Here is a 17,980-nt window from a genome sequence, read left to right as displayed (position 1 = left end):
ACATTTCACATTGTGGCAGAAAATCAATAGCTCTCCCAACAGCCTCTGGGGAAAAAAGTTTTGCTTCTGAAGAATAATATGTAATAAACAATTTTAGTCCTTACTTTATCATGGCTGTAATCTTGGAGAATAGCTACAGTAAAAATCTGGCAAAGGCTGATACATAAACTCATTAAAATTGGGAAGTGATTTAGAACAGGACTTTTAAAAAGATTTATCTTGAGCTAAACAGCAAAGAGGTTTGTTTAGGTCTACATTTAAACAAGCTCCAAGAGCTCTTTAACAGCTTAATTTTATGGTAGCTGTTGGGGAATTCTTTCAGATTTACAAATCATGTATTTCTCCAGCAAGGTGATAGACCTGAGCAATGTGCAAGCAGAACTGAACCCGCAGATAAGCAGGAAGCACAGATACACTCTGAATGGGTAAGGGGGGAGTTACTGAAAAATATTTTGTATGGTCTGGAATAATTAGGTCTAACAAAATAAAGCCAAGGCCTTTGAACATACTCTGGCTACTTATCCTTCAGCTTAATTACTTAAACTAGAGAAGACAAAGGCACAGAGAACCTTTTAAAGCAAAAGATGGCTCGACTATGCTCTCAAATAACAAATCAAAATTGGTGTCCCTTTCTGTTAACTAATACATAGAAAAGAGCTAAAACATTTAAATACTGAGAGCAGGAAAAATAACCTTAAAACCTCATCTGTAAGATTTAGGAGTGGAACTGACAAAAGAAAAAGTAGAGAACTTTACATTTTTGGTATTCATTTGTCCTTGAAAATCATTTCCATACATGTAATACACACAGACAAGAATCAGCACTGGTGTTTTCATGCTCAATAGCGATGCAACCGAGTTTTGTGCATCTTGAGTTATAAATGTATGTTTATCTATGCATTTTCCCTGCATTATTCGTATCAACACGTTCACATAATAGAACTTTTGTGTGATTCAGTTCAAAACATTTAATAGTGAGATGCCTTGATTTGCAAAGCCGCATTTAGAGTCTGGCTAAAGTAGCTGTGTAAGTGAAACACCGCTAGCGCATCAATTTGTCAATTTATGGACAGCGCTACCGCCTCCAATTCGGGCTTCCCTCATGGTTTGGATATGCTGCCTTTAACCGGCTTGCAACATTATTTTGACTGACTAATGGTTTGGCTACAGCCTCACTCAATTTTAGATCAAATACGAAAAGCTACCTATACCCAGTACAGATGCCCGCCAACTCTCTGTTTACAAGCTATAGTCACAAAGTCAAAACAAATTCTGGATGTTCAAAATGGAGCCATCTGCATGGAACAAACATGAAAAATGTGAAACATTTTATGTAAATGTACATTACTGCCTAGGAACAGTTGGTTCAGCTTCCTCCCAGGCTGCCTGGTTGGGAACAGGAGGACTGACAGAGTTTGTGACACCTATTTACATTCGAAGCCATATGACTCTCTGTGCCGTAGACTCAGAGGTATGATGTGTATTTAAGCTTTGTGCTCCAAAAGGACACTGAAATAAATGATTATCTTTTAAAATAAAGACACGTTCAGAATTATCATTTGTGATCTTTCCCTGGACACGTGGGACTTGGTGTGTGTCTTTTTCTTTCTGCCTCTCCAAGGTCCATCACTTCTGCTTGTGAACAGAGAGCCTCCCACCATTACCTGCTTCTCCGAGCAGGAGACAACAGCAAAGAGCTAGCTCCATAACATAGCCTCAATTTTGTTCGTATTACGCTCAGAATTTATTTTTAAGAAATAGGAAAACACACTGATTCTGGCAGTGTAATAAAAAAAATTGCTATCTTTGACTACCTATTGCTCAGGATCTCATACAACTCAGGAATCTGAATATTCTCCACTAAAAGCACATGTTTGAGCTAACAGGAGGCTACGGGACTGCCGGCACACAGGCAGGAGCTCCAGCTCCACCCTGGACTGAGGCATCTGAAGCCCATATTTTGGGGTTGGTCCCTCCCTGCACGGACCAAATCAACGGCCTGTCCCATCAGCCAGCTGCTTGCTGGCCTCTTCACCTCGCGCCCTCCCAGGATCTGCCCCATCAGCTCGACATGCTGATCTTGCTGGCTTGCTTTCATAATTAGGAACATAAACGTTTACCCTACCGTAATTGTGTTCCCATGCCACTAGAGCAAAATATTTGCTACCAAGATAGATAGGACAAAAAAAAAAAAAATCAAATTAAATTGCTTTGTTCCCTGGACAGTGTTTTGGTCTCCAGAAAACAGGAAATCCAAGATTTTTATGTAAGATGAAGCACTTAAATGAAGAGAAGCTACTTCTTATTATCTCTGTCAAATTATTTTGATTACCAAAGAAAGGACTCCAGACAGGGATAGGCAGCTTCTCATGAGGCTTAAGAGTCTGTTAGCTGTGTGCTCATTAGAAACTCCTGTTCAAGTCTATACAATTTAGACTGAACATCTTGTTTACTGTGGTACATAATCCTTAAAGCATTGAAACTACAGGCAAAGAGTGCAATGTTGCTGCATCTTAACTGTCTACTGTTTGACTTTTCATCATCTTCAGAGTTATTAATGCTTCAAAACCCACATGTCTATTTATCTTGGGAGAAGCAACAAAGAAACTTCATTATACTATAGCCAACCTTCAGCTATGAACAGAACAGACACAGTGCTTTACATGGAAAGTTGTATTTCGTACCGAAGAGCTTGATTTATCATAATTACGTGCTCATGAGATATAAAAGCATAGATGCCCAAACATACCAACATACATTTCCACGACACACGCACCAAGATGCATGTGCATACTGAGGTAACAGGTTATTTACTGAGTTATTCAAGTTTATGCAGCTGCAAGGTAATCAATCATGTAAATGATGACAGGAAGGGACATTTATAGAGCAACATCATTGCAATATGTATGTCATAAGGCACTGAATGTTCTATTAAATAGGATTTTTAAAAAAATAAATTACACCCTAGCATCGCTTTTCCTTTGGAATTATTTTATCAGCTCAAAATGTATTAACTTGCAAATCTCTGCCTTCGTTATACTATCTTGTAGATAAATATTATCTTTGAGCCACAGCCACTATCCATCTGTCTCGTGAGAGAAGAAAACATATACTGTAATGGTATTATTGTATGATTACGATAAAGAACTAGTAAAATCACAAGATTAAATAAATTACATTGTTTAAACACAGGCTTGCAAATTTGTCATGAAAATTTACCTGACCAACAAATCCATTTGCTCACTTTTTACCAGGATGTTGATACAAATAATGTTCCTTGTTCCAGGCAAACAAAATTTGGCAAGACTAGTGTAACTTATTAGGGTCAAATGCTGCCAGTTTGCACCTGCTCTATCAGAAGAAAATCAGGAAAATTAATGGCTGTGAGCTTGGGCATGCACTAGCAGCTCCTGCTAATTCACCATCACAGAAATGATCATTACAAACCAAGACGAGCAACGGATTAACAGCAAATGCTTTTATTCACGGGCAACATGGCCAGAATAAAATAAAACAAACAAAAGAGCCACGTCTCCTATATACCCTTAATGCTATTCACCGACAGAACACAATCTAATTGCTTGGTCAAGACTATTTCTAAAGGCGCAGGATCAGTGGCAGCCTGTAACGCTATAGTGTCGGAGATCACAGTCGGAGGCACAAATCTGCCTCCCTGCTGAGATTTAAGAAAGAAGACAAGGAGTTTGAAGATGTTGGCTTAAACGACTAGCAAGTGAATGAAGAAGTGAATAGCCAGTGCCCTTGGAAGAACAGCATTTCACGACCTATACTTTTGCTAGGGACGGAGAATAAACTGAATTTCACAAGGTACTAGTGGAGAAGTAAAAAAACTGGGCCAACTTATTAACAGTGTGGGATCTAACTTGTTCGCAAGTATCTCTGGCAGTCTAATTCAGCAAACATGTAGCAAAATAGCCTGGGGTGAGAGCTACTATTTGCTAAAGGTAATTAAAAGATGCAAGCAGGTTTTGGTGGATTATGTGGGAAGGAAGACAAAAAAAAAAATGACTGACAGAATAAAAAATTTATTCTCATCAAACTTAAAGCTCAGCCCCTTAACCAACTCCTGTCTGATTTGTTTTAATGATATTTATTACACCATCAAAAACCAGCTTAGCAGAGAGCTGGCATTATGCAGCTAATAAATCTGTTTCTTAGGAATGTGGTGAAATTTATACAAGTAATTATCTAGGTAAGTCTATCCAAGGCTCTTCCTCACCATTGCAATGTCTACAGGGAAAACAGTAATAAAATAATGATAACCACAATTATTATTTATTAATACTACTGTGATTGTGGTAGTGCCCAAAGATCCCAATCAGCATTTCAGTAATTAGAATTAATTCTGTCAGGCACTGGTTCTTTCTCACTCAGCTACAGGGTGTTGCTAGTGCTTTTCTATGGTATACGTAGAGCCAGTCTGTGCTCTGGACATCAATGAAAGGTAATATATCGCACCACCTATGGCCACAGCATATGCGGGAAAGCGCAGGTAGCTCTTCTCACCCCATCAATCCCTGCCCACACCACCCCGCAGAACTGCTCGCAGTATTTCAGTCATCAAAGCTTAGCACTATGCAAGCAAAAAGAGGGGATCGTGATCCAATATGATCATAACACGGTCATATTAACTCAAATTCATTATCCCAATCCAGCAGTGGCTAATCCTTGATGATTTAAATGAAAGGAAGTGAACTGCTGATCCCTGGAGCTACCTGCAAGCATGCTGGAGTCGGAGATTTGATTACCCTCGTTTTAGGGCAAGACTGGCTTTTGGAAGTGGCCCCAAAATGACAGCTTTCAAGAACATGGCTCCAGTTTCTATGCCATGGAAGTTTTTTTCGTTGTCTTTGATCCATTTAGCTTGAACTGCACCTCGTTAGATAACCGTTCCCTTTCACCCCTGAATTTCAACACAGTCAAGCCTAGACAGGGCTGTGAGATGTAAGTAAACATAGGCAGGTCACCCGCACACCAGCATCTTATGAGTGGTTGTATGACAGCTGCATGGCTTGCAGATAGATCTAGCCAGAGCAAGAGAGGTGATTAGTCTGTCATTCCTTGGATAAGATTTGCAGGATTTGTAGTTGTGTCTAGAAATTATGTGAGCAAGAAGCCCAAACTACAGTAAATAGAGATGCTGTCAATGAGGGACAGGAGTGAGAGGTTAAGTGATCCTGCTCAGCGCCTCTGCAAGCTGCAGCCATTACGAGGCAGAAGCTTAATTTCTGTGCTGCACCTTGAGGCTTGAAAAGCAGCCTTCCTGTCCTCCTTGCCATGGTTTCTCTTCAGAGCAGGGCACATCATTCTGTCCCTCTTTCAGAGCAGCATCCAGCCCAAGCCACTCACCCTCCTAATCCATGGCCACGCTCGCCAGGCTGGAAATAGTTGGGCTGCAACGCCTGCTACAGGTTTTGTGGCAGTTCCTTAGCCTGGCAGCCCAGCAACACCACTGAATATTTGTAACCTGCGCTTCATTTATGTAGAAAACCATACATTTTTGCTTGATGAAAACATGTTTTCCAAGACCTGGCAGCTGCAAAATTTGAAACCCAGCAGGCAGCTCCGACAGGCGGGTGGGAGTGCGGCTGCTCGGCCAGGCAGAGCAAGCAAAGTGCACTCACAGGCAGGGGCCACCGAAAGCAGAAAGCTGCTTCCTGTGCCAAGATTTTGTGCCCAACACACAGCAGTTATCAGTCCCTCATTTAAGAGAAAAATGTCTTCCATAGCACAATTTACACCTGCACTCTGGCAGTAAAGGGTGAAGAATATTTTATACTCCCATGAACCTCCCATTCTCATAGATTCCTATAAATGGTTTAACAGAAACCACTGGCGCTGTCTGTCTAGGCACAATATACCTCTCCTGGCACCTGAAACAAACATCGTATTTTAACTCCCTATTTCTCTGTTTTCAAAGAAATGTTATAATTTGTTTCCACATTCATTCTGTTCTACAATGGAGCTGAAGCATGCAGATGTAGAAATGCTGCCTGCTCCTTTCCCGGAGTTAAAAGCAAGGTTCTTAATAAACAGGAAAACACGAAGGGGTCACGAAGAGTAGATTTTTTCTTTCATCTGCTATTTCTCATTTTGAGCTTTTTACAATGTAAACACAAACCAGACAGTCTGTTTTCCAGACACCTAAATGCTTCTGCAGTTTTGTCAGACTGTTTCAGATGGATGGCGGCAGGTTTCTCTGTCTTCCATCCAAATGCTGCCTTTCCACACAATGGTGTAAAATGCAGAATGACATCTCTGTCTTCAGTGTAGGTGTAAAGCAAAAGGAATTTGGTCCTCTCACCCTAAATGCTTTACCTCTCCTGCCTGTTGCCCTGCCTTCAAGCCCTAAGAGAGTATATACAATCTTATTTTAGAAAAAAATAAAAAAGAAAAAATGTGAACATTTGCAAAAAGAGGCAAGGTATTGTGGAAAAACAATTTGGCCATGAAGTCACTGACTCGGCTCCTTAGGAAAAAAAGGATGAACATAGTGTTGCCAGATTACACTGCATCAAAAATGCTTGCTTCTTGTGACCGAATCTCTTTGTGTATGTGACTTACTGCTCTGTGCTAGTGGAATTAGGCAGCCAGGATGACTTCAAAACTAGAAAGCACCATTAAAATAAAATCTTGAAAAGATAAAGTTTATAGGACAGGATCTGTGTATCTTTAGTAACTGACCACAGAAAAATAAAACTAAAGTCTGCCTATAAAAGCCAGCATTTCAGCCAAGAACAGACTTTTATGTCAAGTGCTTCCTATTATTTATGTCATATGTGGTAGAGATTCCAGCACTTTGGGTTGGATCAAGAGGAAGAAAGCAGCAAATTAAAATGTTCCGGTGAAACTCTCTTTGTTACGGAAATATCAGACATTCCATTTATCCAGCAGCTGTATTTGTCTATCCCAAACGCAGCTGGAAAAAAAACGATGCCTCTTCATGGGATTTTCCATTCCTTCCTTCCTTCCAGAACACACACATCTTCCACCATTTCTTCTAGGGCAGATGATACAAAGACACAGAGCTCATTTCTCTCCTCCCCCAAAACAAGGAGCTGTAGCTACAAGATTGGCTTGAATAAGAAAATCTGTGCTCTGAGAGAGGGCTATTTTAGATATGTTTTTTTTGATGGATCGTGATCTACTTTGTTCTTTCTATGTATATATACAAGCATACGTATGTGACGTTCAGACAAATGCTAGTTTCTGGAAGGAATCATTCATGTACTTTTAGCCAACTACGATTCAGGTATCTAATCAGAGCTGGGTGACTGGCCTTTCTCCATGGGCAATCAAAAATGAGCCCTTCCAGAAGGCAATTCACATTATTTATCATAAGGTGGGATGAATCGCCCTATGGACATTCCTGTCTTCCCTCACGACAGCAGAGGAAGCCTAGATAACCAGCTTAGGCTGGACCCCTGAAGGAAGCAATGTAACACCCATCATAAGTTTCAGAGTCTAAGCAAATCACCTCGGCTCTCTCTTTATTAACAGTAAAGAGGGATGGCCTCCTCCTCATCTTGTGTCTTAGACACCTATTTTATGGTGAGAGGACTTGCCTCCTGGAGCCGTCTGTCTCCCTCTCTGTAGGCTACAGCAGTAGTCTAGAAGGTGAGGTTATACTAAATCTGCCGTAGATGCCAACCTTGGGCCTAAATGTTGGTTGACTAATGGCAAGAGATAAGCGCCTCTCATTGCTCCAGAGGGATCTCCTACCTGCCTGCACATAGGCACCTGAATTAGGAGAAAAGGCTCCTTCCAGAAGCCTTCAAGGTGCTTCTCTTCATTGCCTGTACCATAAATTAGGCCCCTGCTTTGGGAAGGCTGATTTCTTAAGTACCTAAAATATAGGTGCAAATTAGAGACCAAAATCAGGCGGACTGGAAGCCACTGTGGTTGGCGGTGCACTCAAAATACAAAAGATGGCATTTAGAGGACAGATCCCTATTCCAGCTGCCATTTATCATCCATTTTCTCCTGAAGTCCTATACTGCAGTAATCTTGTATGGATCATAGTTTGAAGAAGCTGACTAACCGCATGATTTCCCTAAGTGCAGATAAAGTATATCAACTCCTCTATATGCTCTATGCCTGATGGAGCAAGCAGTAAGGCCAAGTACTCAACCCCATACCTGTCATAAAGTAGGCTCGAATATTCACCACAAAAAAGAATACACTTCAAAGCGGATTTTATGAAGACAACTTAAGTAAACCTAGTACTCCCCAAATATGTTTAATATTGTATAAAATTGTTCCTGAGGTTGTTAGCGATAGTCCCACAGCCCCTGAGGTTATTGCAATATGTCCTACTGCGGGACCAGCCTTGGTCATGCATGGCATGCACCCATCTTCACATATCCCCATCCCTCCCCTGCACCTCACTCTCCTCCCTTCATGGGCACGGTGAAGTGGAACAGACGTCAGGAACATTTCTCATTCCCAATACACCTAATCCTTTTCAGATGAAAGGATTTCAGTCCTTTTCACTGAAAAGGACTAAGAGTGGTTTTTACGGTCAGCTGCTGTTGGGAGGGAGATGAATGTCGAGTCCTGGCTTCGGCTCGAGTGCTGTGCAGCTCCCGATGGGGACTGGTTAACCCGTTTCCAAGAGCACAGTGCTTGGTACGGCGCTGAGCTTAGGCTCAGGACTGGACTAATCCAACCTCAAAAGGGTCATGCTCATATATTTAGAAGATAAATCACATGGAACAAGAACTTTTCTGGATGAGGACCAGAATGCTCACCACATTGCAGGATAACCATTTTCTGAGAAACTAAGGGTGGCTCAAAGCGCGCTCTCATTACCAAATTTGTTTCATAAATAATAACTAACTTTAGAATTGTTTTGGTCAATCAAACCTGGTTATCATCTTTTCACTACAGTGCAATAAAAACATATTTTTTTCTTCACCTGCTAAATGCAATAACTCAAGTTCTATTATGCTTTTTGTCTATATTTTGGGCTTTTTGAGGAGAGGATAATTGATCTTATTTGGTTTTGAACAAAATTTGTCTTTTGAGACTCTAGTTGCTATTCCACCAACTCCAACACACAGTGGAATCAATGGCAGAACATGAGGTTAACAATAACTAGCCTGTGGCAAAGAACAGCTGATGTAAATACTCCGAAAGATATTCTTTTTCTGCATGTTTATATGGATGCACATAGCACCTTCATGAATAGATCATCTTCTCATTGACGTTTCTGGTGACCTATTGGTACCTTTGGTTGGAATGGCATTAGAGTTTAACCCTAGCATGCACTGACTGAAATGGCCTTTATATTATACTTAACATAAAGAGATCTCCTTTATTCTTCAAGAAAAACTGCCATTTCTTGTTTTGATTTCTATAATAAAACAAAGATAAAATTCACATAAAGCTTAAAGTACCATCTCAAAGGAGATGCTAACAGGAGAGGATTCTAGACGTGTTGTATTTATAAACATACTGACTCTGTGAACTATAATGATTTTGTATTATTAATGGCATGATCCTACAAAATACTGAGTACCTCTTGCAACTTGAGTCCTTGACTTTCATTGACTTCATGGGGTTTCTAAAAGGACTAGGCTTTCCACTGCAAGTATCCTCTAAAAAGCAAGTCTTCAGAAATTCCACCCCACAGCCCTGAGTTTATTGTCTTACAAAGACACATTTGCTCAGTTTACAGGTGAATATTTATTTTTCTCACCTGACAGTATTGCAAACTCAACTAGACATCAAGCTGGATTTTTCCCTATTCAAGCATCATCATCAGTAATAAAGGTATTTTTGCCTTGGATACACCTGTGCAACTCCATTAGCCTTCATCAAGGTTACATGTGTGCGACTGAGGTTATATATGGAAGACAACTGGGATGGAGAGACCTGACTGTGGACACAAATCGACCCCTGGAATATTTATTACCGCTGATGATGTGAAAGAAGGGAAAAAGTGGTGAGGTTGGCAAATGGGCTAAACCTTTCCCTATTTTTTTATTGTAATGCTTGTGAGCCTTATGTGAGCAGCTGAAAGACAATAAATGCTGAAATCTAGGGTTTTTCTTTCATAGTGTCTTTTCAGAGCATTTAAAAAGTTGTTTTTTTTTTTTTTGTTTTAAATGAGTTCGTATCAGAGCAGTGTTCAGTCTAAAGTATATCTCCATTTGATAACTAAATAATAAAGCAGCAACATTCCTCAGTGCGCTTCTAGAAGTAGATGCTGCCTGGTGACTTCTGCACAGAAGCAGATGTCTTTGCAGCAAAATCCAAATGGCAGTCTTTGGCCAGTCAGTTACTGGATTTCTGTAAGTTGATTCTAAGATTTTCTTTCCCCATAGACTCTACTCCTTATCACCCTAAAAAGCATATACTGTAGCCTTAACAATTAAATGGTAATGAGCAGACAGAAGAGAAAGGACAGGAGAGATCTGGCATAGCTACAGCTAGCAATCATTAGATTTACAGAGGGGAAAAGACATGCTTCCTAGGCCAACATATTTTTTATGAATAATTGATAAGGCAGTCAGCACAGTTATATCATAGAAATGTAATATATATCCATAATTATAAAACCAGCTTTGTGCAAAAGGACATAATACACTGAAAGGAGATACCAGCCAATATGCCATCCTGAAATAAAATACAGTCACTATTGTGTTAGTTGGCAAACTTTAAATACAGGATTTGAAGCAAGCAAAATGTTCTTTAATCCCATTTTTTAGCACAGTCCAGGCTCAGTCTGCTCAGGAAAATACTGCAAGGCAAAATCAGCAGCTGCATTAATTTGCTGATGATTGAGAGAAAAATGAAAGTTATCCTCATGGTTTTTTTCTCCCTACTTGCTACTCTAACTTACTAATAATACGAGAGTACCAATTTATTCCTATGCGAGTATATGAAGCATACAAATTGAAAAATCAATGTAATGGAAAAAAAAGATTATCATGCACTGTTTAGAATCAATCAGCTAGAAACTGAGGGGGGAAAATGCGAAGGTGGAGACATGATGTTTAGAAAATGTACATATTGTACCTAACCTAAGCTAGAGTGTTTGTAGGAAAAATCTACCCTTAGTCTAACATGCAGACTGAGCTATATTTTGACCAGAAAATCGTCTTATTTCCAATCTCTTCTAGAGAAATTAATCAGTTGTCTTTTCTTCTTTTAAAAGTCCCCAAACAATAAAAATATCAATCCCTTTGCCCATAAAAGCCACACAAAAGCATGTAACAAAGATTTCAGGGTAAAGGGATTACGATACTCAAAATGCTTTATTAGCACGATGTCTCAGCATCGTTCACCAGAACGCTGATGGCTTAGTGTAGCCCGAATGACAGGCTTTTGTCGCACGTGACAGAGTCCCTTGAAAACATCGACAGCAATAGTTTTTAGTTGTGGTCTGAATCACCATTAGCAGCTGAGTTTAAATCTTAGATCTCTCAGTGGTGGAACACTTTCTTCGGCCAAAACTGGCCTCTACTCATCAGAAATAATTACACTGTACGAGTCAGATGTGTAACAAATGGGTCTGAGTCTCAGTTTGGAAATACATTCAGAGGAGGTGGAAAGAATGGCTACTGGCTCTGTGACAGGAGATTCAATCTTCATAAACCTGCAAGAGAGGGGAGGAAAAAAAAGCGACACAAATGCTCCCTACAAAAGAACAGAGCAGATCACAGCTGGAAGGAAGGCAAACCTTTTAATCAGGTCCTTGAAATACAAGCTGCAGGAAGCTAGAACATTTTGGTGGACTTCAAACTCTTTGCCTTCAACAATAATTTTCAGGTCTGTAAACTCTTTCGCTCTGCGTTGCTGGTTCAACTCCTTCAACATTTCTGCAGAACAGAGAAGACAGACAGTGCCAGGGTTCCCATTAAGAGTTTTTTATTTTTACTTTTTACTTTTCATTTTTTTTTTTTTGTAAAGAAGTAGAGAAACAGGAAACAACTGATATTTTTGTCGGTAAGATTGGCTCAACACAGACAGTCAGAAGTTACGAACATAACATATTAAAAAAAGAAAAAGAAAAAAGCAGGAACCAGTAGGTCTAAACAACTGAAATATATATACAGAAAAAAAGCAAAAACAATCCTAAATTTGGAAGGGTTAAAAACGAAAACAAAATATTTCAGCATCAGCAAATCAGAAACACAGAGAATGCATTATCACAGAAAAGTTAAAATAATTTGTTATAATAAAAATTAAGAGCTAATGAATTTCTATCCAAATGCAAATAAGTTTTGAACATACTAGAATAATATTAGTAAAAATATGGTATTATGATGCAATATGAACTGGATATGGGTCAAAATAATAAAACCACAAGACCTGCAAAAATAACTTATCCTTAACATAGTAAAAATGTGTTAAGCCTCTCAGTTAACAGAACAAAATAGCACTTCTAAATAATATATAAATTACAGTGCATAAAAAATTAGCCAGATTATCAATGTATCTTGCAATATACCTCAGCTATATAGACTACAATTGTATACGTTTCAGAATTAGCTTAAAAGCATCCTTATGATAAAAAATAATCTCACGCAGAGAATAAATTACTGCCTTTTATAGCAATTCCCATTTTTTGCACTCCAAGGATTTTTACCATCACAGCATTTTTATTTTTTAGCCTTCAATGGCTTCATTTACAGCAACAATCAACTTTCACACATCATGAAAGAATCGTAATGATTAAAATAACCTATGAAAGTGTTTCCATCCTGCAATAAAGCACCTACCTTGCATGATGCCTCCTTTTATAAAGCCTATTGGTACTAACAGAATGAAATAATAGCATGCCACGTCTTCATGTGTGGATGTGAACTACTAAGCAACCTACATGTTTTATATGCTGGCTGGACTTTTAAGGGTAAGACTTCCCTCTAACTTTGCAGACCAAAGTGGCTATCAAGATGAATAATATACTTTTCACCTGGGCAATAGTCTGGCGGTTCAGAAGCCAGTGATCAAGATGATAAAAGAGCTGATTTTAAATACTAAAGGATTTTGGTTTTATTTTATGTTTGCAATAGGTCAAGGTTCTCATTTTCTCAGTGTAACACCCTGAACACATTCCTCTTCAGACAGATCTGTAAATCAAGAACAGTTCTTTACATGGAGTCCCTCCTTACACAACGAAAAGGGACCTGAAGAGCATGTAACTATAACTGCATTTAATGCCACTGTTAGGCTCGGGCACTGGGCTGCCAAAGCATCGCTGAAGGGCCTCACAGTGAAATGAAGACCCAAATAACCTTTGGGTTCTCCTGCTTCCCCAATGAAACTCAACCAGAATCATTTCAGCGAAGCACTAGTGGTTAAACAACATGAAAGCATGCAAATATACAACTGTTGCATGAAAAGAAATTGAAGTTCTCCCAAGCCCCAACATCTGTGGTGCACATTTTTCAGGCCTAAGTAAATAAATGTCACCTTGCACATTTATGTCTATTTAATGGAAACACAGTAGTGTCTGAAAGGCTAATTATTCTGTGCTGAAATGGGTCAGTGCTCTCCAGAGAGCAAGCAGATCATTAGAGAGGGCACAGAAATAACAGCAGGCATGTGTCAGATCTATAATAGGGGAAAATAAACCACTCTGTCCTGTGGGTGCTACAGCAGGGACTATTTTTAACAAATTCATCTGAGCTAAAGTACAATGATACATTTCGAGCAAAACTTAAAATGGGAACCGAAGGTTCACTCTTCTGCAGGGAAGTTTCAGGCTTTTGCTGGAGGTGTGGTGCCTGAAGTCTGACTTGACCATGAACGCTTCAGGCCTCAGTTAAAGACCAAGGATGCTTTGGACACAAGGGGTGTTCTACCTGATTTAGGGTCAAAGTGACTAAAGTCTCTGGTTTCACAGGAACAGCACCAGGTGCTTTCTTAGTTGCCTATTTTTGGAGGCGATTCTGGAGGAAGTATTTTTCTGTCCCTTTTCACACATGAACGACTTTTTTTTCTGTCTTGGTCCATTTTCCCACTTTTACTTACAGCAACTACATTTTCCTCCTGACCAATTTTCTATCATTTCATGCCTTAAAGACAGTTACTTTTCCCTCTAAACTTTCTGATACTCTCTTATCCCCTACTTAATTTCACTTTTGTTTTCTGTCATTCCCCTTTTCAAATGTGCCCAACTACTGTCCTCCATTCCCATCTGCATTTTTCCTAAGTTCCTATTCAAGGTCCTTTTCTCTAGTATCTGTGGCAGCCCTTTACAATCTTCCTTACAGAAGCCTTTCAAGACAAGGGCTCCAACCAAGACTAAGTCATACAAGTTTAAGATTACACTTACACAAGGGGTCAATCTCCATCTCACCTCATTCCATTTCCTCTTTTTAAAGCTCACGGTCAATTATTCTTAGCGTTCAAAGAGCACAACTGTATGAATAGCAACTGCATAGATGGATCCTGTGCTCCAGGAGACAAGAGGAGAGGAAACAGAGTTTAGCTGCACTCTGAATGAGCTGCGGGTTTTCGGATGTGAGCTCAGGGTAAGCAGGACAGTAGAGACCATCCTTGAACTCATGACTGTGGCCAGGATTGCCGAATAACAAGACACAAGCTTCAGCCACTGCACCTATAGATGTTGTGGTCTCTGTGCTATCTCCAGTATTGTGAGAGCTGGTTTGAACATCTAAGTCCCCAAACGGCTCCCCGAGGTAATACGCTGATTACTTGGACTTTACTGAGCACCCTTTAACTACACCCAGCCCTGCAGTTCCTGGGCACAGTTTCTATCCACGCTCTTTACACACTTCAGTGTGCTTTATATTGCATGCATTCATTAAGGGATGCAAACCAGAAAACACAGGTCTGGAGCAGTGGTGCAATTTGGGTCATAAAAAACCAGAAATCAGAACAAGCCCTAGCAGAAACTGAAGCTCCTCTTTTTCCTATAGACATTTGGAGCCGTAATTCCCTCCTTGTCCCCCTGACTTGTTATAGTGCTCTCCACAGAGAGGTGACTATGAACCGTCCTCTATTTTTTTGTAGCTCAGTTTCTGAACTAGAAAGAGAAGAGGCAGGTGGAGAGGAGAAGGAAGTCAGGAGACTGCATTGATTCATCGATCTTCCTCGCTGAGGCTCCTTTGTATTACTAAATAACTAGCAGGCATTAGTATTGGACACAAGGTTATATCAGAACGGGCCCTCATTCTCAGAGTGTTTGTAATGCTCACACTGTGCTTAGCCAGGCATTAATGATTTATGAGGACTCAGGATGAGTTGCAAAACAAATTTTTTCACCAGGTAATAATGCCTGCCGATGAGTTGTAAAAGGAGAGACAACACAGTGCAGTCCTGGCAGTGAAAAATTATCTCAGCTGTCTCCTGCTAGTCCCTCTTCTGGGCTCCTCCTAATTTTCAGCATTTCCTCCAACAAATGGAATTTCCTGAAACCTTCAGAAAGGGATGTGCTGGGAATTTCCTAGTGGTTATTTATTCTTCTGGTTTCTTTGTTCTTACAAAGGTTTTTTTCTTTGCTTTTTTTCCTAACTTGATTTTTTTTTAAGAGATTCAGGTAAAAATGAAGTGCAAGGACAGTTAAGGTGCAAGGTTTCAGCAGGGCAGGCACTGATGTTTCCTCTCCTCAGTGAATCACAGCAAATGCTCTCACATCCATAGTGCAAGGGATTTTCCTTCCTGCCCCAGGTGCACACATGTGTTGGGACTGCAGAAACCAAGCCAGTCCTTTCTGTCTTTATCATTACTGATGCTAAATCATTCTCAGTCAAAGACTGGTTGAATGTTTTCTTCATAAAGAAGTACACAACAGACACCCCCATGTTCTTCCATAATTACATGAGCCACGTAGCGGTAGAACCTAAAGGGGACTTGACCTGAAACCTGCAACTGAACATCTCTGCGGAGCTTGTGAAAGGAAACATTTTCTATCTTGCCATTATCAGCCTTCATATCATTGCTTGGGGGCATTTAAACATAATTATATTGAGAATCCCAGAGACAATATGGGCCAGAAGGTGTAAGTGACTTTCCTCAGGTCAGGAACAGAGCCAGGAAGAACTCAGAAGCTTTGATTCCTGGTCCCCAGCTCCACCCATCACACTACATTTTCTCCTTCTTAATTAATGGACAAATTACAAATTAAACTGAAGAGTCCACAAGCCTTGGATCAAATGTAGGACCAAGAACAACTGTGTAATTGTGTAGATCAAGTAAAGGGAACAGAAATTATACAGTGAATCTTTTTTTAAATTACTTATGATCAGAAATAAAAACGAACAAGGAACTTATTCCCCAAGTTTATTTATTCTGTATTTCAAGCACAATGGAGACTGGATACCCAGTCAAAGATCCTCGCTAATGCACACTCCTGTGGCACAACGGAAGCTCTCAGGTTTATTTTCACTTTTAATGAAGAACTCTTTACTTAAATTCTAGTAGATAAGGCTTTAAAAGAGGGCAGCAAGAGCTAAAATACAATGAGCTGTGAAATATGGAAGAACACTTTTTACAAACAGTATTTTTTAAAATTTGTTTGGAAAAACTAACCTATTATAAAACTGCAAAGGGTAATTGATGAAACATCACTAATTATTCTTGCGAAGAACATGCAAGAGACCAGTGCTCGCCCAGACAGCCCCATGCTTTCATGATTGGGACAGAAAATGTGGGAAAGCCAAGAAAAGTTACCAGAAGGAAAATCCAATTACTTTCTTGCCTTAATAAGTAAGGAGATTAATTCCCAAGGTTATGCTCTAGTTATGTAAAACAAGCATTTTAACCATTAAGTGCCAGCACTGCACACACTTGCTCATTTTGATAGACAGTGGTAGAGCGTGTGTAGCTACAAGAAATTAAATTATGAAGCAAAAGACCTAGCAGTTGAATAGGAGTTACGAGTGATGGGAAAGTGTGTACCATGGTGAACCCATCCTATTGAACCACACAAGAATTCACAATTTTTCGCCAATTTTGACAAGTCTCTCTTTCTTCTCACTGCTACGCCCACAGACACACAGAGAACCCCAAAGCCTGGAGAGTGCCACAATAAACTGCTCCATCTACCCTCGTGCTGTTGATACGCAGCTTGAAGCAGCTGCATAGAAAGCTAACAACTAAATGCCTAGCTGCCTCGTTAGGCCAGCGTGATGAAGTTACGCAGACACACTTGGTGTTGCAGTGGCTGAGGCTGTCCTCCACTCCCCTGGGGCATCTTCACACAGCAGACCAACAACCACTGAACATCATCCCTTAGGGTCTCCCATGATTATTGGGCAGGGGGTTAGTTATTTCCCAGTAGACAAATACACCATCAGCTGTGGCAGCTTCCACGTGGTGTGAAGACAAATACACACCTCCGGAGAACAGCTTCCTACTCGGGACCGAGGACACGAAATAGGTCCCTTACTCTCTTTTGGCCTGAAACAAAATAGTCCTAGAGAAAAAGGGGAACGAGCAAAGCCTTGTAGGAATCATTAACAGATGAGGATGTCTCAGATATTATCTTGTGATCTTCAGTATCCCTCCTGAACTCTAAAAAGTAAACATCTGGTTATCTGGACTGCCTCTGTAGTCAAATAGAGACAGAAACATGTCTCATGTACAACCCAGCCCCTTCTGTGCGCTCAGCCAGGTAGGATGCACTGCCACGGGTGTCTATCCCCAGGGATTACCAAGGGAGATTAGATAATTAGCTGAGGCCAGACACTCTTTTTTTTTGCACAGAAGGTGAGAATTAATCTCTTGCAGATAAATACTTTCACTTTTTCCTTTTAGATCTCAATTCCAGTTGAACTTCCTCATCAAGAGCAGAAGGAGAAGGGGGCGTAACAAAGCTGGGACTCGCCTATATGAGGATCCTTTATCAGTGAGATGGGGGAGGCAGACAAATCGTGAAATATTCTTGCTCTGTACTGTGGAGTGCCAAGGCTGCTAATGGCTTGGGATGGAGGTGCAAAATACTGCTGTATGATACTCGTGTGTCCAGCCCTCGTCTCCCAAT

At 40.3% G+C, this 17,980-nt stretch overlaps 1 protein-coding gene across 1 annotated transcript in view; it reads right to left on the bottom strand.

The window, feature by feature from the left end:
- Nucleotides 1-17,980, bottom strand: part of KLHL29 (kelch like family member 29) — a 407,488-nt gene that overhangs the window by 63,424 nt on the left and 326,084 nt on the right. The window contains exon 6 of the mRNA XM_050893282.1: nt 11,708-11,846. Coding sequence (XP_050749239.1) covers nt 11,708-11,846 — 139 coding nt within the window. The remainder of the gene's footprint in view (nt 1-11,707; nt 11,847-17,980) is intronic.

This window comes from Gymnogyps californianus, chromosome 3, assembly GCF_018139145.2.
Source record: "Gymnogyps californianus isolate 813 chromosome 3, ASM1813914v2, whole genome shotgun sequence".
NCBI lineage: Eukaryota > Metazoa > Chordata > Aves > Accipitriformes > Cathartidae > Gymnogyps > Gymnogyps californianus.
This window is presented reverse-complemented; position numbering and strand designations above follow the sequence as displayed.